General features: G+C 43.5%; 1 protein-coding gene across 1 annotated transcript; it reads right to left on the bottom strand.

Annotated features, from left to right (window-relative positions):
• Positions 1-707: 707 nt before the first annotated feature.
• Positions 708-26,953, bottom strand: nf2a (NF2, moesin-ezrin-radixin like (MERLIN) tumor suppressor a). The gene is made up of 16 exons (XM_035640153.2): positions 26,240-26,953; positions 24,109-24,234; positions 23,863-23,985; positions 21,206-21,289; positions 14,490-14,558; positions 14,225-14,307; positions 12,006-12,081; positions 11,297-11,431; positions 11,027-11,101; positions 10,803-10,916; positions 10,535-10,657; positions 10,122-10,339; positions 8,895-9,000; positions 7,153-7,271; positions 5,831-5,990; positions 708-2,042 (listed from the first exon to the last, which is right to left on the bottom strand). The coding sequence occupies exons 1-16, from the start codon at positions 26,351-26,353 to the stop codon at positions 1,992-1,994; spliced, it is 1,776 nt and encodes a 591-aa protein (XP_035496046.2). The 5' UTR covers positions 26,354-26,953; the 3' UTR covers positions 708-1,991.
• Positions 26,954-27,099: the final 146 nt, after the last annotated feature.

Here is a 27,099-nt window from a genome sequence, read left to right as displayed (position 1 = left end):
AATCTGCTGCAAGATGGGTGCGTTTTGTGTGTAAACTGGCGTGTGCAGGTGTGACGTCAACTGTGATCCCTAGAGAATGGATAAATGACAAAAGGATTCTTCCTATCTCGTCCTCTCTCCGCTATTTCAGAGGACAGTGTTGAGGGTGGGGTGGCAGCGGCAATGAAGGGAGAGGTGTGTCTGTCGGGTTTGCCTGATGCCCCCTGCAGACCTTGCGACCCCAGTGAGAGCCGGCCCCTGTGAACGTCCGTCTGTCACCACGCTGACAGGCCAAGGGCGGTCATTCTCCAGCTGAGCCCAGAGGTGAAAGAGAAGTGGAGAGAAAAAACCAACCTCCACACCGCTTACTAACTCAGAGGGCTGTCAGTCTCAGGGGCCCCGAGGACATGGGTGTAGAGACTCACATTAAGGGTTAATGTGGTGTGACACACGCGCGCACGCATGAAACAAATGCAACACACCCCGCTGTGCCCGCGCACCGTGAGCACACGAGCAGGAAAAACAAAGACCATGTCACTCAAGCAAACGGGGTATGTGATCTGACACAAGATGGAGGGTGCTTACGTAACACTTGATTCATTTCAAAAGGTGTAATTGGATGTCTGTTTGGGTTGGGTGGAATCAAACCGGCGGTATCAAAGCTGACATTCACCAAAGTCTGTCAAAATAACTAACACAACATTTCTGTACGAAAAAAAGAAAAGAAATCAGACCTGATATTCATTTATTTTACAGGCAAAACATACATTTCTGTCGCAATGTATATGTAGAAATATAGGTACAGTAACTTCACCACAGGTTGTATTTTAAATACTGCTTCCTATTCCTACAATTCCCCCCAAAATTTCTTTCAAAAGGGAAAGAGATCATTAGTTCAAAAAAAAGACACATTAATTCAAAATAGATGCAAAGCCATGTTTTCCAAAAAGTGGTTGTATTCACACACAAAACACAAAAAATGGAAGAAAAAAAAATCACGGTTCCTTCATCCAGTTCAGATTCTAATAAACACTTCTAACGGCGGAGCATAGTGCACTCTGTGCCTCGCGTAGGGTACGGACACGCTAATCACCCGCCGGAGGCAGCACCGAGATATGTAACATGACGTCTCTGCGTATACAAGACGTAAACATAAGTTCTTATAGTCCTCTTGTTTTACACTCGTCCTACATTTCCCTGCATATACCGGCAAAAAAAAAAATGGCTCTCAAAATGCAGGGTGGCAAAAAAAAAAAATCACGTTTTCACTGCTCGAACATTCAGCAACAAGAAAAACTAAGGCAGCATGAAACTTATTAAGCAAACAAAAAATATGTCGTGTGAAGGAAACTGTAGAATAAAAATGGAATGAAAAAAGTGGTCAGGATTTAAGCAGAAGGATACAGTAAACTACTGTGCATACTGCAACTGGGTCAGGGGTATCAGCCATACGATCACTCAGTCTCTTGTTCAACTGCTCTGCTTGAATTTCAAAAAACAGCGAATCGGCTAATGTAGGTCAGCCTCATTTTGAATGTGATATAATAACCATTGTGAACGGAACAAATACTGTCTGTCGTTTAAGCCCACAGTGGAACAGGAGTCGTCAAAGATCACATCACACCACTCTTCTTCTTCTTTTCTTCTTCCCTTTTCGCAAAAGTTCACTTCAAAATGTTGAAGGGGAATGTTCTGTATTTCACCCACTCACTCACTCACTGTAAACACACACTTTTGTTTTTTAATAAAAATCCCAGATTTAGTACAAAAACATTATGCAGGTACGTGGATCCTTTCATTGTGCAAACACACGAGGCCCCATGGAGTTGGCGCAGATCAAGGCAGTGGTCGTTTTTTTTTTGGTTCATTTGTGTTTCGTAGTGGTTCCCAGGAAGTGGAATAAGGCTAAAATAAGATAAGGCGTTGTAGTGTTGTCGATCATTTACACTGACCGGGAATGTTGAAACGAGAGGTTGTTGTCGTGCGTCCCCCCGTCTTCATCTGTATGTAGCTTACAGCTCTTCAAAGAAGGCCACTCTGGTCTTGGTGCTCTGCAGTGTTAGCTGTGGAGGAGATAACAACAGACCCAATGGGTTTTTTTTTAATCAGTGGTGAAGAGAGCAGAATATACTGCAGTGACACAAGCAAGCAAAAGACAGGAACAGGAAATCCTTATTGGAATGTTACTGCAATCATCACCTGCCCTTTCCCTATAGTCTGTATTCTCTGGAATGAGCAGCAGAGGGCGACTCTACTTCCCACTTGATTTATAACAGTAAATGTCAGTAAACATTTCCCCGAGGCGTTTATGGTTCAATCTCTAGTTTCAAGTGTTCATCAATACAGAAAGATTTTAATTTTTAGTAAATTGTGATCTCATTTAGAGTCAAATGGACGTTAAGGCACCATATGTATAAGGGGGTGGATGAATACAGCGCGACTGACAGCTAGTACCGACCAATCGGTTCACGCAGTTGTGGGGAGCTGGCCGCTCCTCGAGCAGCCTCCCTAAAACCCTGGACTGCGTTGTTGAGCGTCTGATGGATTTGGGACTGCCACGTGACCATACTGTGTTGATTTCATCGAGTGACTTTCATTATGAATTAGTGTCAGTGGTGGAGGACGTACTCGGGTCACTTACTTTGGCGAAAGTAGCACTATCACACCATCAAAATACTTCAATTCAAGTGAAAGTCCTGCATCACAAATGCTACTCGAGCTCAAGTAGAAAAGTGTTATTTGCAGAATGTACTGGTCGTTATACAGAATTGGCCCCTGTCAGAGTTTGATTGTTACACAACTGGACTATTAACATGTAAGAAACCCCAATCGGCCACCAGTTGTGGTGAAACTCTACAGCAATTTCAGAATTGAACATCATTGGAAATCTGACTTTTCTCAGATAATTGCAGATGAGTCATCCTGTACAAAATAATAACAACAAAACAACTCAAGGTGCATGACTTGACTGAGCTGTGATCGTATGTACACGTGTGCAGGTGAAATCCAGCCGTGCCTCTGCTCAGCACCAGAAGCCCCGACACGTGACTGGAATTGTTTCCTTTGACTAATCAAACGACTAAGTGATTATAAGGAGCAGATAATTGCAGAGTCTTTGTGCACTTTGCTGTGTTTACAGTAAACACAACAGCCCCAAGGTTCTTCTTGTTTGTGCGAACTCTCTGATGGTATTTGAAGGCAATGCCGTGTTGTTGATGCCTCTTACGCTGATCCTAATTTACATCAACTGAAAGAAAAGATCTGCACTCGCTCCGGGTTTAACAACTGGCCCTGATAGACAAAGAAACCTGTCGGTTACTCCACTGCGGCAGAGGTAATGAAACAGACAAGGGGGGGGGGGGGGGAGCAGGGCAGCTAGACAATCAACGCCAGTCAGAGAAAGCACCGTTAACAGTTTTTCACTACAGGTTTATATGAGCTGGTGATGGATTAATTCGGGCCACTGGTTGTGCTTTTACCCCTCGAGCATAGTACCCAACCATGGGCTCATCTAACACAGCACAACAATCAGGTGGGCAAACTTGTCCCTGTCCCCGACAGCTGTCGGGTAAGGGGATATTTGTTGGCGGCTGCCAAAGTAAATATTGTAGCAGGGATGAAGGAGGACAGTTCAGGGGTATCCGGGTTGTTTCTGGGAAATGTGTATATGGATGGGGGCTTAAGAGAATCCAAACAGAAAAAAATTGTGTGTGAGGGGGACGGATTTGCGGCGTAGTGTTTATGGATCACCTTCTATTGTCCCGCCGGAACGACACTTAACGTTTGTGTGAAAGACGAAGTGTGTGTGTGTGTTTATCTGAGTCTAACTATCTGGCTTTGTGTTCCACACTGCCCACCCTCCATGCTGGTAAGAGCAAAAACTTTATATATTCAGAGTCCCCACGTATTAATGTTGTAATTGGCACGACAGTCAGCTGTTTCCAGAAAGGAAATACATCTGTATATTGTTTGGCAATATGAGAGTAACCTCGGTGCATGACCTCCCTTGAGTACCACTTCACTGCTTCACAAGGTTTTTCCACTTTGTGAAACTTTACACACGGAATCGCTGCCGTTGTAGTAGTGTGAGGATTCAGTTGTTGAAGTAGAGCTCTCCTGACAGGCGCCCGGTGCTGCTAACAGAGCAGAACCCCGTGGCCTGGTCGGAGTGCAGAGGCGCCGGGCAATGTTAGGGGGGGATATCCATTAATCATCCAGAAGGGAGAGAGACAGAGAGAGAGTCTGGACAGAGAGAACTTCACTGCTGGGGTTGCAGCCGGTCCTGATGCTTCTGGCTCAGAGATCTGTGCCATCATTCCACATTCCCTCTGACCTCCCGCCCCCCGTCCTGCCCCCTCTCTGATCGCCAGCTTCACAGTAACAATCTTAGCACTTCTCTGTAACTCTGCCTCCCTTTTAAAGTCCTCATCCTTTGAACATTTATCGGTCAACCTCAGCCGCACAAAAAAAAATTCACAGCTCTTTTGGCGTCAGCAGACTTTTAGTTTCACCACTCTCGATTTCTGTCCTCCCTTCTCCCTGCAGTGCCATGTGAGCACCCCCCCCCCCCCCCCCCCCCCCCCCCCCCCCCCCCCCCCCCCCCACACACACACACACACACACACACACACACACACACACACACACACACACACACACACACACACACACACACACACACACACACACACACACACACACACACACACACTCCCCCACCACTCACTAACAAGATGAATGCCAGCCGCCTCCGGTTCAATTAAACCAACCACTTTTAACTTAGCTCCTTCTCCCCCTGCATGCTCCAAGTGCCCCCATCCGTCCAAATGACTAATCGCCACGCAAAAATCAATTAGTGCCCCCTTAACAAGTGCATTTTACACAAGCAGACAAAACAGAGGAGGGGTGGGCTTTTGCTTTTTTTTTTTTAATACAACGTGCTGAAAACAGCAAAAAAAAAAAATGGGGTTCATAATTTTGTTGAAATTGGAGAGATACTGGTGTGGGTAGATAAAGGGAAATGAGCCTAATCTGCGAGTTCATCAAAGGACAAAGGAAATAGAAAACGCTTTTTATAACAATTTTCATTGCCTTTGACCAATCAATTTTGAGATGTCCCAGTGAAGCTGAGGGACTATTTTTTTTCATGTTGCTTCACATCATCACTACACCAGGAGGCAAGTGGAAAGGAAGGCATATATTCAGACATTAATAGGTGAGATGAAACGGCTGCTCCTACTGATGGGAGTTTATTTCGTACAAAAACACAAATTTCTACGGAGCCTTGAAGGTGACATCGGCGTAATTTTTTTTAATAAACCGCGCGGGCAGCTATAACTCGTGCGTGTGGTTAACTAATTACCGACAGCTAGCGGGCCGTGAGGAAATATTCGCAGAATTTTACAAAGAGTGTATTGGATTTAAAATCGCTTACTGCCCCTTTAAGTGCTGACACTATTCAGTCTTGAGTTGACTGCTCCTCTTCGTCACTTAACTGTCAGTGGATATGTCAGACTCCGGCATATTCTTTCGTGGTGCTCCAGCAAAAATCAATTTTTCAGTGTGGTAATGTAGCGTATGGCTTGGAGCAGGTTTGTGTTTGGGGGAAAATGACAGTGACTTGTAAAGGTCAGCATTTGACAGCTGCATCGGACATGTCAGGATAATTTGGGCGTTGGATCTATGGTCGTGTATGGATTTAGTCAAATCTCAGACTCATGTACTGATTTTTCCAATATCACTTCGAGCAGTAGATGTAATCAGATTTCTGTTCTGCTACCAAAGACCTATCATAAAAAAACATCTTGAAGAAGTGTGGACGGATAAGGCTTGACAAGTCTGCCGTCTCTACCTTTTTAAAGTTGCTGTGCTTGCTGGTCCCCTGCTCTGTGTTTTGGTTGTGAATGATGTCCAGAGGAGTCTCTCTCTCTTTCATCTTCAGACTTTCGATCTCCGTCTTCAGCTCATTCAGCTGCTCCTGCAGGTGCTTGCTCTTCTCCATGTACTCGACCCTAAAGCACGTGAAAAGATGGCAGGTTGGGAGACAGTTTAGCAGTTTGGCCTTATCTCTCTTTTTTTAATAGATGCCACCTTACTTTTGTAGAACATTTCCATCTTGTCGCACCGAATGAGAACGTTTAACACCAAATTGTGTCATCTCTTATACACCGAAAGATTGAATAGGGACACAGACTTTGAAATACTGAATAGTCATTGTAGTTTATATTACATATAATCAATCGTTATTATATAATAACAATCAAATTACTCAAAGGCATTCACACGTTGGAAAATAAAGACGGAACGGAACTTTTGACGAAAACTAAAAAAATATGTGAGAGAACATTTTTCCATGTTCTCAGTTCACAAACCCAACTAGACTACAGAACACAATGATGGAACTGGAAAATATTATAACACTTCCTAAAGATTTTTCTGGTCAATATAATTTTTTTCTTAATGGTAAATGGGCTGCATTTAAATGGCATTTGAATTAATGACCACTCAAAGTGCTTCTCAATCACTAATGCATTCAATTCACAAACTTTCAACATGTGGATCGGAGGTGTCAGGGATCGAACCTCCGACTGTTTGATTGGTAGATGACCCACTCTGTGTCCTCAGCCACTGCTGCTCCTTTATGTTCCCAATTCACAATCACAGTCTTCTTGGTTTTATGACCAGTTAATTACCAGTACTGGACCTGTGGTCTCTCCGCTCACTCACTCCCTAATCTAATTACCTCATTAGATGACAATGACCCAGGTAATCTATCCTAACTCCAAAGACGGGGGTCATACTCGTCTAAACATAGTTCCCCCGCCTGCAATCACCGACACAACGAGAGCGAGGGGAAATAAACAAAGCTTGAAAGTAGGTAGTGACATCAGCGGCAACTAATGCTGAAGGTCAATTGCTCACCTGATCTCCTGAATCAAAATGTGCATGTTTAAAAATGACAGTCTCTTCCAAGTATAATACTTCATTAATTTTCTCAACCAAATGTTGAGGTTATTCAAAGAGACGTTTTTTCCTGCTTATTAACAACGACCATCACCAAAACCACTGGAATCAGGCAAAGTCACATAATCAGAGCGTGTGAAATGCAAACTTGCCGACACTCCTGAAAATATCAGGCAGCGCCAGCTCAGGGTATGGGGGGCAGCGACTCACTTCTCTTTTTCGATCTCCATGGAGAGGCGCTTCATGTCCGTGTCTTTAAAGTCAAAGCTGAGGTTCTCCCTGCTGAAGCTCAGGTCGGGGGGCATGCTGCCGGCCGGGAGTCCGGGAGACTGGGGGGAGGGGGATGGACGGAGAGATTAGGAGGGAGGAAGAGACACAGAAAAAAAACGGACAAAAAGAAAAAAGAGGGAAATCGGAAAGAATAAAGACAAACTTTGAGTGATGGGGAAAAAAGGAAACCAAGGGGAAATATTGGAAAGGTTAAAGAAAGAAACCGTGGAGGGGGAAAGATGAATGAGGACCTTGAGTGCATAGTGTTGATAGAGTGGACGGTCGGTGGAAGAGAAAAAAAAGACGACCACTTTGATGGTCGCGGACCACGAATACATAAATACACGCCTTCAGATCCAGGCCAAGATGTCTGAGAGGCATTGGCCACATTCCACCTGGATAAGAGATGGACCTGATACACAATATAAATGTAAATCCATTTGTTGGGAACGTGAATCCAAACAACTCGGCGGATACGTTCGACATAGACAGGGTCTGGCAGAGCCTAAGAGGGAAACGGAGTGGTGTGTACTTGTGCGAGTGTATGTGTAGTTTTCACTAAGGGGCTGATAAGGGAACACTGCATTCTGTCTTTTGTATGTCTGTGCACCAGTGTATGTGTATAAATGTAGGTTTTTCATTCATGAGCTTACAAGCATCTATCGATGGTCAGCATCTTAATGTATGTATGTATCTTGCGTGTGTGTGTGTGTGTGTGTGTGTGTGTGTGTGCGAGCAGATGAAAATGTATTATTGGGGCTTTTAGCATGTTGAGAGCTCCTGTGTAGGCTGCCTTAGGTGCTGCCTATTCTTATGCAAGTATCTTCTGTTCTGTGCCGCTTCGTGGGGCTGCCATTTTATGTGTGTGTGTATATATACTGTATGTGTGCGCCATTTGCATTCATGGTGTTTTTTCTGTATGTGCAGTGCTTTACCCCTACGGGGATTGTGTTCATGTACTGCATAATATGTGATTCATGTGAAAGTGTGTACATGTAACCGTGTAGCGTCGGATGGTTTTCCCACATATATACTGTAAACGTTAGTCTGTAATACCATTTTAATTATTGAGTCATCTTTTGATTTACTTATAATCAATCCACTAATATTTGCTTTAAAATGTGAAAAAAGGGAAGAAATGTCCATCACAATTTACAGCCCAGAGAAATACATTTTGCTTAAATTGCTCACAATAAAAGAACACATTTGGAAATGGATAAATTGTGTTTATAAATTACATGAAATTTTGAGTGATGCTCATCAATGTGTAGAGCTGCAACAATGAATCTGACCAAAGATAATTGATCAGCAAGAAAATTAAATGATGATTCAAGTTATTTTTCAAGCAAATATACGAAACATTTGATTGTTCCTGGACAAATGAGAATTAGCTGTTTTTCTTAGTCTCGACCCAAAAAATTGAACTGAATGTTTTTGGATTTTGAAGCATTGGTACAGACAAGACAAGACCTTTAAATATAATGTGATTGTAGTTTTTTTTACTTGATAAATGATTCAAATTAGCCATAGACTAATTGATCAATATATTAATCAATTAATAGCTTCAGCCTGCTTGTTTGTTCTGGAACATTTATCTGACTTGGTCAATTGTGTTGTGTGTGAGTATCGAGTGTCTTTCTGTGTGTGTTTTAAGTGTGTGCGAGACACTGTGTGTCTGTTACCGTGTACATGGCCTTGCTGGTGATCTCCAGCAGCTTGTGCTTTGCCCTGCGCTCCGACTCGCGGGCTTCCTGCAGGTCCTGTTTCAGCAGCTCGGCCTCCTTGGCCCTAAGGGACAAAACGCAGTCAATACTTTAATTCACCTCCCAGTCTTTCAATGAATTATCTGAAATTGAATCCGGAATGATCTCGCATAATCGACACACCGGTGCTCTAAATAACCACCAGTGTCACTTTGTTATTACCCAGGCCGACAGACAATCAGTTCTGACTCCATTACACCACCAGCGATGTCTCGGCACATTGTTGTAAGAAATGTTATATGGCGGTGATTACATTTCTTTTGACGGGTGTTCCTGAACACTCAGCGGCTCCCCGTGGATGTGGGGGAGCTCGGTGCCTCGAGGGTTTGGAGTGGACACAGTCATTTACATGCTGAGTGCTACAAGTTTTAAATTTCTCTGGTGGTGAAAAGTGCTCATCCAGAAATTGCAGTTACCGGCAAGTGGTTAATGGTGCCCCATTTGAGAGATTGCCTAATAAATTGTGAAGAAGAGGGTGGTGGAGTGATATTCTTAGTATCTGTGTGTGTCTCTCTTTTATTATGAAAATGACTTGAATTCTTTTCTGCGACGATTGCCATCCATCAGCAGCAGAGTGCTGATTCACATTGAGGATCGCTCGTCAAGTGCTAATCTCCTTCTCCACAGAAATAATAATAAAAAAAATTAAAAGGTCAACAGCAGGATTGGTTTAAGGGATTGGTTTTGAACCGCTCTGCGAAGTATAAAAGAGAAAATTACAACATTTCTTTTCAAGACACGGATTACAAAAAAAAAAAAAGATTTAAAAAAAGTCAGTTTCAGCAGAGTGGAGATTCAGTGTGTCGTAAAAGAGACTGTTTGAGAGGGACTCCCACCGTCGATCGATCCTACTGCTCACAATTAACTAGCAGAAAGGCACTCTCCCTTCTTTGTGCAGCAGCAGCGTGGCTGTAACTGCTTGATTAACTGTTTTCTCAGCTGCGGCGCAAGAACAAAGCATTTTGAAATTAAATGATTTGAAACAAGTTTAGAAGTTTCTCATTCTTTGATCAGTTTCAATGCGGCGGCGCCACCTCAGCGCTGCGCTCGGAGCGCAGCGGCTGTTTCTTCAGTTCAAGAAATTTGCTACCTCCTGCTGCTGCAAACTCATCCATCATTCTCATTCACCCGCCCGCTCCTCCCCACCTCCTTTCCGACTCCTCGGCCATCTTGAGGGCCAGCATCTCCGCCTCCAGCATCTTCTGCTCCATGAGCCGCCGCTCCTCCTGACCTCGGATGGCCGTCACCTTGATGCGCTGCATCTCCATCTCGGCCTCAGCGGCTTTCTGGGCCAGCAGCTTGGCCTCCTCCTCCGCGATCTGGGCCTTCTCAGCCAGCAGGTCCGCCGTCTGCTCCGAGCGCAGCTGGTGGGGAGCAGGAAGAGGGAGGAGGAGAAGGTAGACAAGTGGCAAGGGAAGTTGAAAATGGAGAAGGGGAAATAGAGCAAAGAAAGAGACAATTAGAAACAGGAGGAGATGAAGTGAAGAGGCAGGAATTTGAATATGTGACACAGCCAGCACCAAAGCTGATTTTGGTTTAGCTAACCGATAAAGTCTTACCAGGGCATCATTGGCCATGTGAGCCTCATCCTGCAGCTGCATCAGCCTCCTCTCCAGCTCGTCCCTGGCTCTCTCTGCTTCTTCCCGCAGCTGCTTCTCCCTTTGCAGACGCTGTCTCTCCACCTGAACAACACAGACAGCCAGAGTGTGGGCAAAAATTTAAATAAAATATATATTTGGTGGGAAAATGTGTGAAAGGATGGAAATTTGGCTAATTGTCATGTTCAACTCCATTCCCGCCGTTCTCTGTCTGTCCATTCATCAGTACCTGCTTTCTGGCCCTCTCCTCTCGGGCCTGGGCCTTCATCTGCTGCACGTCAACCGAGTCGACCCGCCGCCGGCGCATGAACAAGTCATGGTTCCCTATGCACAGCTGAAGGATCTGCACAAGAGAAACAAAGACCAGAATGAATGATATTTACAATTGATATCGGTGAGCCATAAATACCAGCCACAGTCACAACAGCTTTTTACGGTGCGGGCTGAACTCACCAACTTGTTGACTCTCAGCCGTGAAGAGTTGAACTTGAAAACATTGGTCTTTTTGTCCAGAGGTTTGATGGTGAACTGAACAACAAGACGGGTATCCAAAACTTTTGGTCAAAACAAACAACATTTCATACAACATTCACATTTATGTGGGGCTGTGCAATCAGAACCTTCTTGCTGTCATGCGACCGCGCTAACCGCTGCACCATCGAGCCGCCCAAAGCACTATTCCACCAGTCGTTATCGTGGAGTACAACAAGAAGATTCTCCCACCTCCTTGTCGCTGTAGGAGATGTTGCGGATCTCGTTCCAGGGGAAGGAGCACTTGGGCGTCAGCCTGTTGTCCGGCTCGTAGATGTGCAGGCCCAGGGCGTCCACTCCGAGAAGCAGGTCCGTTCCCTTTTTATTCTACACCACGTCGGCAGAGTGAACAAAAGGGCACCGGTGAGCAGTTGTCAGAACAAACTTCGCGCCAGCATTTATTTGTACCTGCATTTGACAAGAGGTGGCGTTACTGTGACTCTGCCTCCCAAAGCTATTTGTTAGGGGCTGAGCTGAACAATGACAGTGCGGAGTGTGTGTGTATATATATGGGCTTGTTTACTTGAAAAGTAGTGCTACAGTGAATTACTCAAGACGAGGTGGTATTTTAAAATGTCTTGGCCTTTCAGAGAATGCCACGATCACTGCCGTGGTCACCTCAGGTGAATTTCTCTTTGTCAAAAGTTATTCCTTTGTTTTTCTTATGACTCACCTGGAGAAAAAAAATCCAGTGTCCAACAGCAGTCATCATTAAAAACAATATATGACTATAATATGTCTATAGAGTGCTCAAGATTCAAAACTAATGAATTATTTTTAAATCGAGAGACTGACATTCTTCCACTTCATTTCCTAACACCACGGGGAAACTGGTACCCCCTCCTCCTTTTTTCATATCGGCTGACTTTGTAAAGACACAAGCAACGCAGCATTGGCTCACCCTGATTAAAAAGTAATTGACGCCATACATGTCCAGGTCCTGAGCTATTTTTAAATACTCCATCTCGGCTTCATCCCTGGTTCAAAGACAGACGGAGGAGAGAGAAAGAGATTGAGAGGGATCCAAGGGAGTGGAGAAGGAGAGAGGGGAGGGGAGTGAGGATGGGAGGAGAGGAGAGGAGGTGCAGGAGAGAGGAGAGAAAAGGGAGATCAGACCTCGTTTCCTCGGCTTCTGTGTGTAGCATCTGTCGTGTTGTGTGATCTCTTAAAAAACTGCCGCGCAGCTCTTGTGAGGGTGGAAACATGAGCACAGTACTGACACAAAACACAACTATAATTCGTTAATAGGATTTGGAGGCTATGCTTGATGGAGAAGACGACTTATTCCGATGCCCCTGAGCCTCTAAATACCAAGATAGAGAAAACAAATGCCTAAAAACTATTTTCTTCTTCCTCTCTCTCTTTCTCTCTCTGCAGCCTGGCAGGCTGATCTGATGTGATTTCAGGGTCAACCCAACGAAAAAAAGAAGAGCATTTGCATACTTTGATGGCTGAGGCAAAATCAGGGCATCCTGGCGCCTAAACTTTTAATAACTTGCTGTTTGATATGGGTGGTAGTCAGAAAAAAATAATTGATGATTTAAGCTTCATCAAAGTTTAAACAGGCAGAGGGACATTATGCCAAGTAAACAAAATCAAAAACTAGGTTGGACGCCGAGTACATTCTGAGGGTCAGGGGAAATTCAAATGGGGATGGTTGATTAATGCTGATAGAGCTGCGCTCGATAAAAAAATGCATTTGCACGTTAACACAGAAGCTCATTGAATGTTTTTCAAATAACTTTCCCATTGTGGTGACATCCGTTTTTAAAAAATAATCAAATCTGAATCCAGCTCAACATTAATATAGACCAAAATACAGATGAAACAAAAGTCTAAGTGAGTGAAGCAACCAAAAATGTGTCTGTGCTGCTTTTGAAAACTTTAGCTAAACCCAGCTCCAAATGTCACGTCCGATTAGCAACTATGTCCGTAATTAGATTGTAGTTCGTTCCTAATTAGAGTCAAAATTGTATTTCCACAAAGTTCTTATAGCGCTTTGAGCTAAATGCTAATGTGCAGGAAATTTGTCTGTAACGCTCAATAACTGCAGGATCAATGAGCACAAAACACTGATGAGTTAAAATAAATATATAATATATTGTATTACATGTTTGATGATAATCAGCGTCACTACACATGAAGTACCGCTGAGATCGTAAAGAGTGTCATTATTTGAGCACGTTTTTTTGGTCATTAATCAGAATTGGACATATTCTAAGTTTTGACCTGATTGATGGCCCCTTAAGGAAAAGTTAAGGGGTCACCAAAACAACTACAATTCATCCTAAAGGAGACACAGTAAATTTCATGGCAACCCATTCAGACGTTGTTGAGATATATTTGGAATTGGATAAGTGGCGGACCGATCGACCGAGGGACACTGAAGTTCTCAGAGCCACGCTGCCAGCATGGATAAAAAAACATGTTTATACTTCTAAAAGGAAAAGTATCTGTACAAAAAGGACAAAAAAGGAACTCTTTGTGCTCAAGTATTTCAGGTATTTGCGGGAGAGAAGGCGGGTGACCTTATGGACAATTGGAATGCTAAAGGTGTGAGGACCACACACTGCATTGAAAAGGCTTATTGATCAGCACCAGTGACTCAATTATGACTTTTTTTCTCCTTCTTTCTAAATGCTGAGGCTTCTGGCTTTTAGAATTCAATTTCCAGCATGAAACACCCCACCCACAGGCGTTTTAACACACTCCACATCCCTCACACTCGCGCTCGATCCATTTTTCAACTCTGTTCGGTTTAATGGTGGAACAGAGTTTAACAACAGTTTAACAACTTGTTGTTTCCTAAATTTTATATATATATTTGCAGCTTGAATCCTTTCTCCAAAATTGTTACATCAACTCATGTGACTACAGACTATATTTAAGTACACTTCATAAGTTATAAGATGTGGTGCGGGTGCAATTTCTTCTTTCCCACAGACGGAACTTTTGTTTGAGCCTTTTTGCATCTCAAGGCTAAAATGGACGCCGGTTTTGCTTAAAAACTTTTCTCGAGGAACAAACTGTTAAACACACACGCTAAGTGAACTCCAAACTGAAATTGTGCTGACGTCTGTGGAATTTCAGCGGTGCAGCATTCAGTGCAGCGGTTCTTACCTCGTCCTGCCCCTGTGCTCCGCATAGCACGCTGTGATCCTCTCCTCCCACATTTCCGCAGTCATCTGGTACAAGTTAATCACCTGAAATCGAGAGAGACAGACATAAATATCCATGAATGCATGCAAAAAAAGAACAGAACATTTTACCGCAATGCCGCCTACTGTAGCATAATGCAGGTGTAGGCCCCGGATGGTGAGAGTAAAAGATGTAAACACCCGTCATTCGTGAATGACAATAAGTAATAACCCCGGCTGTCACTCACCCTCTTCGGCAGCAGTTCCTCCTCAGCCAGGAAGCCAGGTTTGTGAACGTTGGGGTCGTAGTCTTCGTACTGATAAAACGGAAGCAGAAGTGCCAAAAGGATTAAAATCACTCCATACTAATGGCCACTGGCCACCTTTCCCTTCCAATAACAGCCCAGACCATGTGTCTCCTGGGAGCCGTTCGTAAAGATGCTGCTACAGCAATGGCAAACAAAAAGTGTCTCTCGGCAGATGACCGGCAGCCGGTCTGCCATCGGGTCATTAATGTGCAACCGCACACCCAGTGGCCCAGTTTGTTTGGGAGACGGTATAAATGATGCTATTAGGAAAAACTCTGAGAGAACTGAGACGGATCACTTATCATCGTAGGGCCGGGGCACAGAGAATGATATCACGCGTGTTTGGAGAGAGATATGAATGGATGAGGCATGACTGAGTGGCTTTGGTGACTTTCCACTGGGCTGCTGTGCAAAGGCGGAGGAAGAATATGAATTATACGTGTGGCCACAGTTTATGAAAAGTGGGCTATGACTGTAGATTTATGTAAGTAGGTTAACACGACCGTTAACCTGTACCTGTGTGATGCCTTATGCTATTTGTATGATTTTCAAATGTCAAGAGCAAATCTACTTGTCTTTCTTTTGCACTGTGATTATTAAGTTGCTTTTTAAGCATCGTTGGACTTTTTTTTTACATTTGCACAGAATAAATTAGAAGCTTGTGACCACTTGACCACTGCTTCGTTGAGTTGTTGTCTTTATGGTGTTACTTTCACTATGAGATTTAATTGGATTTTCTTTTTTTCCCCCCACACAACACAAACAGCACTTAACAAACAGACCAGAATTTAATAAGCTCAACAACACGCAGACTGGAGAGGCCAGGATCAGCTGCAGTGGCTCCAAGTGTTGGAGAAGCCACGGTCCATGTAATTAGATCTTTTTCTCTCCTCAGTTTCCCCGTCCTCCTTGCTTCGTACTCCCTCATTTCCTCACCTGTTTGTTTGTAACCACTTTATAATTGATCATATAAACAGGGTGGAGTTATATATATATATACTGTATATATATATATATACACACACACACTCTGTCCAGGGGGAGACAGGATGTTTTGACAGTGACAGTGCCTTCCAACGGTTTCTGGTTACACACACCGTTCTTCCAATTATTTCAAACAAGTCCAAACTAACGGTAACGATCGATCCTCAAAGGACAAGCTACGTGTCAATATTTTTCCCTTAGCATTATTACCAGCAGCAGCAACAGTTACGACCGCCTAATGGATATATTCCGTTCAATAACCCCCCACCCTCGCCCCCTCTGCATCTTTCTAAATCTAGGAAATGTGTTTCCTCATACACTCCAGGCACTTTGAAGAAAATCCATTCGCAGCACAATAGTGAGAAATACAGATTTTTTTTCATATCTAGCCATGAAATACACCAATGAAAGGCATTAGAGTTACATAAGCTAAAAAAAGCTAAAAATATATATCTTTTTTCTTTCTAGCACGGATTCTTCCATGGATGGCTAATCAACAAATAACGAAGGTGCTTTTTGTTTCATATCTGGTACGGATACACAACATCCTTTTTTTTTTATACTTTTCCGAATTATATTTTAGACACTTCTCAGTTACAGAACAAATAATGATTGAATTGACTTGTGTCTTTGTTCTTTTCCCCTGTCCATGTCTCGCCGTCTCTCAGGATGATGCTGACTTACCCAAGCGGTGTTATAGGCAACAGCATTATAACAGTAGAGTCGTGAGATGTACTGTAGAAGGATTAGTTTTTCTTTGAAGAGAAATTCCAAGAAGTATTGAATGACAGCAATTTAAAGGTGCGACTCTATTTAGCATTTTGCGGTTTGGACAGATTAGAAATCTGTGCCACATGATGTGAGGAGAAAAAATAATCTGATCTAGAGCAATAATTTAAAAAAAAAGTAGTTTAGGTACTAGTGTGGGCGGTTGTGGCTCAGGAGGTAGAGATGGTCGTCCACGAACTCGATGGTCGATGGTTAGATCCCCGCCTCCCCCAGTATGAATGCCCTTGGGCAAGACACTAAACCACTGACAGCTTTTCCAGCAGTGTGTGAATGTGGGCGAATGTAACTTGTGCTGTACAGCGTTTTGATTGGTCAATAAGACGAGAAAAATCAATACATAAATACAGTTCATTTACCACTTGTTGAAGACACCTAAATACAATCACTCCCACCAGTGTCATTTATACCTGATATGCTGCTTTCAGACACGCACTGAAGACTGGACATTTTCCTGAACTTCTCTGAAGGGGCTAAAAATGGAGAATGTTTAGCGAATTTTCCGAGTGAGTCCGAGTGAGAATGCGGCGGGAGAATCTCTGGGGAATTCGCAGCGAGCGAGGTGGCGTGTTGATGACTGTAAACAAAAAGCACTCCTTTCCGCGGCTGAACTCTCGTCATGTCCCGCCTCCTGCACGATCCACCCAGAGGAGACGCTCCTGTCGGTGTGCACTCATCTGACTCGGACAAATCTCACTTCCTCCTCAATCTCTGCACCGGAGTGACTCCCTCTGCATTTCTTCCGTAGCAGAGCAGCTGTCTCTCGAAATTCCCCATCGGAGCCACCTTGTAGTGCGGCACCCACTCTGAATACAAAGCAGGAGGAGGTTGTGGAAAAACCTCTGCAGACCCACAGACGCTGAACTGATGGCTCATATACAAATACCCAATGAATAGTTACTACGGTTGTTAATCTTCATGATTTCACACAGACTGCGTCACACAGAAAACAGAAGTCAGGTTTATGTGGGTCCCAGTGAGGGGAATTAAATGATTCTACGCGCACGAGCTCTGACACAAGAAAGAACTTGTTAGGAAATTAACCAAAGCTTAATGGGGAGTGACATCAGGAAGGCCTGGCGAAAACACAAACTGGGATGGGAGGGAAACAAAGGACGTCATCTTTCGAGAATACAGACAATAAAGTGGGAGGAATGACAGTAATAGGGAAAAATTCCAGAGAGCAGCATCAAATAATTTCAAGACCGGGGATAGAGGAACACAGGGTTAAATAAGATATTTAATAGGAAAGCATCCGTCAGGGCTGTGTGAGTGTGGGGTGGAGAAACATGTGTCACTGTCAGTATATAGCTAATAGAGAAAAGCCGAAGTAGGAGAACGAAAAACGTCCGCAAATTTTGCTCCAGACATTTTCCCGAAACTTTTTCCTGCCAGCATTCTAGTTCACAATTCCTGAAGATATCTGAGTGAGCCCACTGTAAACGAAAACACTGCTTTTCTGCAGCGGAATTATCGTCATGTCCTGCATGCTCTACAGAATGCATGTGGAAAGTTTCCCTATTTGTGTGAGCGCAAACGATCTCCTGCTGCGTTCTTCATATGCGAAAGCCAAACTCTGGAAAATATCCGCACACAGTCTGGCATTACGCTGCATGAAATGTATGTGTTAGTGTCCACGAACGTGCCATATACAAGGTTTACACATTTGTGTAATGATTACATTTTCTCGATGGACTTATCTTTAATCCCACTGTTTGTGCAATTATTTGTGTTCAAGTAAAAATGTAAAGGGCGCTCACATTCCTCCCTACTATCTTCTTTCCCCTCTGTTCACGCTCTGTAACTTATAAAAAAGGAAACTGTTATGGCTCCTTGCTGCATCTGATGTGAAACAAAGTCTCTGCTCCGACTGGACATTGATAAAACACATGGATTTTGTGTGCGACTGTCCGTACATCATTTTTGAAATATCCCCCTACTCTCTCCGTGTTGCTATCTTTAGCATGATAATGATTAGAGAGGAGTCAGGGCGGCGCCAAAGTAGATCCCACTGTAGATCCCTACTTCACGGGCTACAAAGTAGTTGCTGCACAATAACAAACTCATGATGCCAAAAAGTAGAAAGGAAAACTCTCAGCAGCTGCACTGCTAAACAAGAACCCGTCTCTCCTTGCTCATAATGGCGCTTTATTCATACTGGCTCTAATCAAAGTGGACTGCTGATGAAATGAAAACAGATTGTGGCCCCATATTATTTTCAGATGGGGGGGGGGGGTGATGACAGCAGAGAGAACAAGTAAATGTGATTTACAGATTCTTTTTCTTGATCCACACATAGTCGCCTTTATCCCAGGGCCTGTAAATTGGCATGGGGAAAAGGCGAGTCTCTGAGGGCTCTCGGCCAAATCTTTTGAGGTATAGCGCTCGAGCCTGTCCGCCTGTCCGCCTGTCAAAAAGCTTCACCTCGCTCTCTCGTACCTTTTTTTTTTTGCGGATTTCAGAAAGATGGGATCCTTCAACCAAAACGACTTGAAATCCCCTGAGGTTTATTAAGGGCGCTTCCTCCTGCGGAGTGATTTTCTATACACAGCAGGTAACTTTGTCGTTTGATCCTCAACCAATAAATCGGAGAAAATCTTTCGACAGTGCCTGTCATACAGGATAAATGCGGTCGATAGTGCTCATATGTAAGAATGCGTGATCCAACGCTACATAATGACAAAGACAAACTTAAATGAAGACCAATAGGAATTTATTGAGTACAAATGACACATCATAAACACACTCATGGCAAAGGCCAGTGTTAAAAGGGTCAGTTTTGTTTCGGGCCGGACAACGTGATATAAAATCTACATCATAATAACCTGTCACATTTAGTTAGCCAACAGAGGCTCTGATCTGCGTCGATCTACTTAGCTCACGTCAGCAGCATACACACAAATCTACTATTTACTACGAGTAGTCATCGTCGTCCTGATCAGATGCCCAAAGTAACTTAACTGGCTCCTTTCAATGCAGAACAGCAGTGCTTCTACGTCAAGCGCCTCCCGGTCTCATCGCTGTGGGCATGATATGGGCATGTGCAGTCCAATTTTGGCTGGATTGTCCCCCTCTATTTAAGCTTTATATTCATCCGTGAAATAAATATCAAAAACAACGAAACTATTGGCTGAGATACTGAGACTATATGTTGTTTCAGAACCATGGACAGCGCATTGGAGCAATCCACAGACCACAGAGGACAGCAGGCTACATCTAAACCACGGCAGGTGTAAACGTTAGCAGCAAGCGATGTGTTTTAAAATGAAAACAATCTCCGTCCAGACGAGCATTTTACCCCCCGTCGGTTTTAATCCATGTCCGTACTAACACACTTGAAAGTGTATATCACGTGGCCATGCATGTACACTGGGCACGAGCGTACTGGTGTAAACAGAAAGCAGATTGTCTGCTCCGTGGTCGGATGCTTACTTACAGAAAATACTATGAACGAGGAACGTGAAAAGTAAGACGAGGGATTTCTTTTCTTGGAGTGAAGACGGGGTCGAACTAGTGCTTTGAGTGTTTACAACATTTCACCTTCGACGCTAGCAGTCTAGGAAGCAGATCCAGGCGACTGCGCCGTTGCTTCCAAACCTTTCAGTTTTTGCCCGTCCATACCACAACGCAGCCCAGAAGTTTTCAAACTAAAACAGACATCGTAGCAGTCATGTGTTTTAAAATGAAAACATATTCATGTTTTTGTAGCCAGACAGATGGAAAGAGCGAGCGTTAATAACTGTTTCTTCATGCTTCCTCTCTGCTGATCTCAAATGTAAATAAACAAGGCTCTGTTCACGGTGACGGTTTAGTTTTAACAACCATCACTTTCCACTGTGGATTTTGACGAGACTTCTTCTCACCACTGACCCGCCTGAACAGCAACGTCTTCCAGGACCGCCAGACTTTAAAAATAAACAGTTAACAGAATAAGTCATGTGCAGACCAATACACATCTGCGGGTGCAGTAATATTCCTTGTCAATTTCATGCTCCACCTAAGAAGACTCCAAAATACCCCACCTCACTTCACTTCACTTGGCACAGCCGCTTGCTCAGAATCCTCATAATAAAATTGATGAAAGCAGCGGTGCAGTTCTGAGGCCACTAATCTGGACACTCTCCGACATTCGCTCCTCTTCAGGACCTACTGTACTTCTCAGGTTAATTTAAAGAGATTGTTTTATTTCGTTGGAATTTTGCTGCTACCTGCAGACCTGCTAGCTGGCTGCGCAGACGGGCAGCTGCTGCTCCGGTGGAGGTGCATTTTTACAACAGCAAGTTAAAAGGCTACTTCCTCAGCAACCAGACTTTTATGTATTCATTGAAAAACATTTCATGCAAGACCCTGTAGCTACTTCACGAAACACTAAGGGATACAAAAAGAAACCGGTAAAGGTGAAACGTGCGCTCTTCTGGGCCCTTATCGGGACACTGGCGGCAGAATTTTGAATCAACTGCACCAGATTTATGATCTAATAGTCAAGCCTGGGCTGCACGGTAGGTGTGGTGGTGAGCGCTGTCGCCTCAACAACAGAAGCAAATGCTCCCTAAATGAACCCATGTGATCCACAGGTTAATTCACACTTTTCTTTTCTATGAAGTCGTCAACGGCCACACGAGATGAAGGTAATTAATTCAGTTGAAGAGTGTTCCAGATGGGCCAAAGTATTCTCTCAGTCAGTTCACACTGAGTGATACTGCGCCTGCACAGCTTTTTCTTTAAAGCCGTTGTAAGTGATTCACATCTTTTAGCATCTCATCAGACCGGTCTTTTATAAACATATGTGTGAGGAGGAGAGGACGTTTTCATTCGTTCATGCTAATTTTTTTAAAGTAAGAATAAATAAAAAGTAAAAAAAATTAAATTCCAGAAAGAGCACTGACCTTGGCGTGGACAGCGTAAGAGGCCAGCAGCACTGAGGCCTCAGGCGGACAGTGTATCTCCTCCTCGAGGATGTTCTTCTTCACCTGAGGAGTTGACAAACATACTCAAGCTTTTAAGACACTACACATTTTTGCTGTGCATGTAAATCCCCCCTTGAAAAACAAAGCCCTCTTTCATTCACTCAACACTCAATCCAGAGTTAACCATGCGGCTAATGTATATTCTTGTTTGTGAAATCAGAAGAGAAGCTTTTTCGCTGGTTAAGTGTTGGAACAGCACAGACGACGACAGGCCGTTTTCTTTCACCTACATTAAGAATCAGGACGGATCTTTTGTGTCTTAGTTTCCGTTTTAGTGATTTTCACCAGAGGAGCAAAATGACTCTTGAGACAGCTGATCTGACGTGACTCAAAAACAATGTTAAAAAGACTTGATACCTCAGAGAGAAGAGTGACAGGGCATGCTCCAAAAAACTTCTATTCCCTGCATTCTACTTTGTGAGTGCCACGGACACATCTAACACACAATGTGTTTACAGCGTACCGATAGTTATAACTACATATGCTGCACACCAGGGGGAAATGAACATCCGGTTTACCGCACCGACAGAACACTGGCGCGCTCGGACAAACTGTGCCAAATAAGTATTGTAAGACTTAAAGTATCGTAGCCACACGGGGACCTATTAAGACACCGAGCCAGAAAACTGTGCACCCTCAGCCGACAGTATTTCATACGATCATTAAGCTGCTCCGAGAATATCAGCTCGCTAGTCAGCAGAGCATGATGACACGACAGAAAGTCTTAGAAAAAGGCTCCAAATTATCATTTAAGAGGGCGCCGCCCATTTTTACAACCCCCAGGATGGTTGATTCTATTTGTGAGTACACTCCACTCAGCCAGCGAGATAAATTCACGGTTTATTTTTCCAAATTTATATCTAAATAAGGAAAGAATGGTTTCACATTTTACAAGTGTTGCCCTAAATTTCATGGATCCCAATATAATATGATTTTCTAAATTGAGGGGTGGAAATCCCCTTTAACAAGCTCCTTCCGGATTAAAGTGCGACTTCTCACCGGGTGTCACTTTCCCGAGCTTCACGTCAGACTAATTGAATCCCAAAACTTACGGAGCTGGATTGTAAGGTTGCTCAATTAAAAATATTTTTGCGAGGAGCTGTTGGTGTCAGTTGCAGGTTCCTTCAAGGTTGTACGTGGGGGCACATATGCTTCAGCTGTAGTCATACTAGCGGGCAATTTAATCCTTCAAAACCGTATCATTTGCAAAAGCCAGTCATGCTGTCTCCTCGTGTTTTCGAAACTGACAAAAGGTGTGGAGCCAAAAGGCGACAGCCCCTAATCGTGCTGAGGCGCTAAGAGGCTGACGCTGCAATCTGGTTTTACAAATGAGACCATGTTGTTGCAAAGAACGCAGGTCGATTCAGGCGTGACTCCGATGTGTCTGTTTGTTTAACTGGTGTGTTAGGTATGCGTGTGTGTGTGTGTGTGTGTATCCGGGCAGGTGATCATTTCTGATAAGCACTAATCCCGCTGTCATGCCCGTGACGCTACCTGAATAGAGGCCTGCTCCCGACATTATGGGAATTAATGACGGCAGAGTTGGAAGGAGACAGGCGACGCCAGGCGCTACACATTTGTATTCTCCTCCCCGTGTGAGCTGTGAATCGCTTTAACTGTCAAGTAATTTGTCGGCTGTGGTCTGGTTTTTTTAAGCATTGGTTTCCCTCTGAAATAAATAAATTGCCTCGACTGCCTCTAAATGGATTAAAGACTCGGATAGACCTTTTTTAAGTCGATGTGTGCTTCTGTCAAAATGTTGGGGAACACCAAACGCACTGAAGCATCAAAACTAAACCAGCAGCACAATGGTGCAAGGATGTTATGGAAAGCAAGTAATCCCACAGAGAATATGTCATTAACTGGGCCAATAACTAAGCCCCTTAAAAGCCTAATTGGTAATTGACAAATGTGGGCTAGTCGCGTTGGACGATGGGGAGCACAGTTACAAATCTCATCTCTCGCGAGCGGAATGGTGCGGCGGGCTCCGCAGGAATTCCCCGGAGAGTATTAAGAAGAGAGAAAGGGCAGGGGTAATATGTTGAGCATTGATTCCGCACGGCTGCACACAATCAGACGGGGAGAAAAAGTGGACACAAAAAAAAAGTGCACGTCAGAAACTGTGGATCACCTAGAATTCACAGAGCATCTTGAATCTCATTAACTTATTTTCTGAAGCGTTCATTTTTAACTAATCCATTTCCTCAAAAAAGACGACATTCACCTCTAACAGTGTTTTTCTTTTTAAAGCCTTCAAACACAGCAGCCCTCTGGGAAAGATTACGATCAAAGAAAAAGAGTTTTTTTCGTGTGTGTATGCCCCTGAGCCAGACAGTAATCCACAGCTACTTCTGGGAGCCATGGTGGATTTTGGGTTTTAACCTGTGAGCCATGTGGCCATTTCAAACTTGGAGAGCAGCAGAGAGAGAGCACAGGACGGCGTCAGTCGGTGTATGTGTACAAAGAACCTCGTGAGTTGAATAAATCTCAAGAGAGAATCCTGAATCTTTCAATTTGATTTGATTAAATATGATAAAGAAATTAGAAAACGGGAAGTTTATATTAGGTAGACTTACCTGTAGGAAGAAGAGATGCTGCGTTATATCTTGCACCAGCTCCTCCTCTGCATTTTCAGGGTGGAACTTTGCCAGGAAGTAAAGGGTGATGGGCTCCTCCTTTGGTACCTCCTGATCCAGAACCTGCAACAATGAACCAAAGGAAAAAAAAATTGGTGCAAATCCTTTCCCATTCAGTTCACACTGACTGTATATTCAAGATGTTTACACGGCCTCTGGGCTGTTTAAACATTAGAATCACTTTACCCTCTTCTCCATCTTCAGCCACGCAACTGTGTCCTTGATGTTGTACTGGAGCCCAAAGAACCACGTCTCCCTCAGACCCAGGGCCCGGCAGACCATGTCGAAAAGGTCTTTTCCTTTCCACTTGAACTGAAACATTTAAAGGTGTTTTTAGTCTCAGACTAAATGTTCTCACAGTCCGAACGTAGTAGTAGATGTTTGACAGAGAAAAAGCCACATCATTCACTCACTTCCCCCTGTTATTTATAAATTAGCAAAGGAGCAGAAGCACTTCATTCTTTACACGGTTAAATATTGAAAGACGTTCATAAGACGAAAACGTCTACTGACTCCAGACATACAAGCGTCAGTCTCATGGTTCAAAGCTGTGAGCCAAACGTGTTCAGATAGCTTTCATCTCGGGCCTCTGAGATAAATCAGAGCACAAGTTACTGTCGGGAGTATTCAAGGTTGGTGTAAGGGGAAAAACGGAGGAAAAAAACTACTGAGAAATGAGAATGTAAGCTCCACGATGCAGCGAGGGCCAATGTGCCAAGGAAGAATGATCATTTTGTTTGTGCGACCTATCTTTATTTTATTTGCAAATACTATTCTCAAAACCCATAATTGATCAAAATTATCATCCCAGCACAGAAAAATTGAAATGTGCAGCTAAACATCATGCTGCTCTTTGTAATTACCAACTGCAAACTTCAGCGGGGGGGGGGGGGGGGGGGGGTTCCTCCCTTTTTAAGTACAGAGATTTAGCATCTGCAATGTAATTTTCAGCTCTGGTATATCATCAACCGACCGAGTCATATACTATTTTTAAAGACACTGTAAGAAGGAATAAAACCCAGAGCGCGAAACCAACGTGGCATGATTTTTTTTTAGTTTTTGACACTGCGGGAGTGATGCACACTTTTTTTTTTTTTTTTTTTTTTACTTTCCAGCATCTCAGCAAAGTCCCACACTGCATCGGGCTTTGCCACTGACTGAATAACTCCCCCGGTTCCTTTGCTGCATACAGACAAGAGATATAACTTAGAACAGATAGAATACAGAGAAGCTGCAGAACGAATGAACCCATTGGTGCGTGTTCACAGTTGCCTGCTGCCATCTAGTGTTGACAAGTGAGACTCATAATAAGATATAATAGTATAAACTTTGTTGCAGATTGAAGTTGAGTTGAGCATATATATACTATGGCAGCAGTTTCATTACCACCAATGATCTTCAGTGTTGCAGTAGGAGAACGGATGTTAACAGTTAGTCGATTAATCGCTTAGTAATCAATGACCAAATCAATCAGCAACTATTTTGATGATCGATTAATCGTTTCAAGTAGTTTTTATGAAAAAAAACTGTCCAAATTCTCTGATTTAAGCTTCTTAAATGTGAATATCTTCTGGTTTCTTTGCTCCTCTGTGACAGTAAACTGAGTATCTTGGGTATGTGGTCAAAACAAAACATCATCTTGGAGTTTTGGGAAATACACGATCAACTTTTTGCACCATTTTATGTAGAACTGCAACAGTCAATCGATTAATCGCTTAGTTAATCGATAACCATATTAATCGCCCACTATTTTGATAATCGATTAATCGGTTCAAGTAAAAAAGTCAAAATTCTCTGATTTCAGCTTCTTAAATGTGAATAGTAAAACGAAATATCTCTGGTGTGCGGACAAAAACAAAAGAGCATCTTGGAGTTTTGGCAAAACACAATCAACAATTTGCACCATTTTATGTAGAGCTGCAACAGTTAAGCGATTAGTAATCGACTGCCAGATTAATCGCCATCTGTTATGATAACTAATTAATCGGTCCAAGTAGTTTAGAGGGGAAAAAAAGTCTAAATTCTCTGATTTCAGCTTCTTAAATGTGAATATGTTCTGGTTTCTTTGCTCCTCTGTGACAGTGAACTAAATATCATTTGGTGTGTGGACAAAACAAAACATCATCTTGGAGTTTTGGGGAGGAATATGACATGTTCTGGACCAAACGACTAATCGATTAACCGAGAAAAGAATCGACAGACCGATGACTCGGTAATGGAAAAAGAAAAGAAGAAAAGAATCGTTAGTTGCATCCCTACAGTGTTGTATGTGTGAATAAGTCGAACCAAACGACCGCGCACAGTCACCGACGCCCACCTCGCAGCTGAACTCCATGTCCGACTCCATCGTGCAGATCCTCACGTTGAAGCTCCTCGCCTGTTTCCTCATCAGCGAGTTGAAGCCCAACTTGGCGGCCAGGGCACTCGCCATGGCGACCTGAACGACTCCGACCGTCTCCTCCCTGCCTGCCTAACTGATCACACTGCGAAGGGGCATTGCATGTTCTGCACTACTGACTAAAGGCGAGGCGTTTGGCGAGGCTGTCCGAAGATGAACGCACCCCCCTCTGCGTGTGACCGAGCCGCTTCCCAGATGCTTTATGAACGAGTCCCATCGAAGTCCACGCGTTTGACTCTCGCTGACATATGTTATTGGTCTGTTAATGTGTCATACGCTTGACGTACTTCATTACAGTCTTATTTATGCATATGCATTCCACGTTAGCAACTAAATAAAATGTCTACACAAACATTAAGAGCTGCTAAACGTTGCGCTAGGCTAACTGTAAACAAGTTAGCTAACTAACATTTTCCTCATCCGACACGAGCCTTTATCTTTCGCCAAAGTTACGCGCCTCAGTGCCGTGAACTCCGCGAGCGTTTCCGAGAAATGTATTTAATCCAACTTGACTCTGGAGAGTTAAAATAAAAAAATAAAAACCCCACGTCGGTTGTAAATATACTCCGAGCTGGACACGGGAGCTGTCGGCTAACTGCTGCTAGCTAGTCGTTTGTTAGCTAATTTATCCAAAAAAGGCAATGGTGCGTTCAAGTGCCGTCCAGAATTTTGCAATAACAATTTTAGCGCATGTTATCACATTTTGTGTCGCCTAAGTGACCAATCATTTACAAACAGAATACCATTATACTTGTAAGGACTGCATGGACAAATTACAG

Source organism: Scophthalmus maximus, chromosome 19 (genome assembly GCF_022379125.1).
Source record: "Scophthalmus maximus strain ysfricsl-2021 chromosome 19, ASM2237912v1, whole genome shotgun sequence".
In the NCBI taxonomy this organism is placed as follows: domain Eukaryota; kingdom Metazoa; phylum Chordata; class Actinopteri; order Pleuronectiformes; family Scophthalmidae; genus Scophthalmus; species Scophthalmus maximus.
The sequence above is the reverse complement of the archived record's forward strand: the minus strand, read 5'-3'. Positions and strand labels throughout refer to the sequence as shown.

Coding starts and splice junctions, on each gene's coding strand:
- nf2a (XM_035640153.2), bottom strand. CDS start 26,353: ATGGCGAGTGCCCTGGCCGCCAAGTTGGGCTTCAACTCGCTGATGAGG. Junction 14,308..14,489: donor AGGAACTGCTGCCGAAGAGG/GTGAGTGACAGC, acceptor TCTCGATTTCAG/GTGATTAACTTGTACCAGAT. Junction 9,001..10,121: donor GCCGAGGAGTCGGAAAGGAG/GTGGGGAGGAGC, acceptor TTTGTCCCTTAG/GGCCAAGGAGGCCGAGCTGC.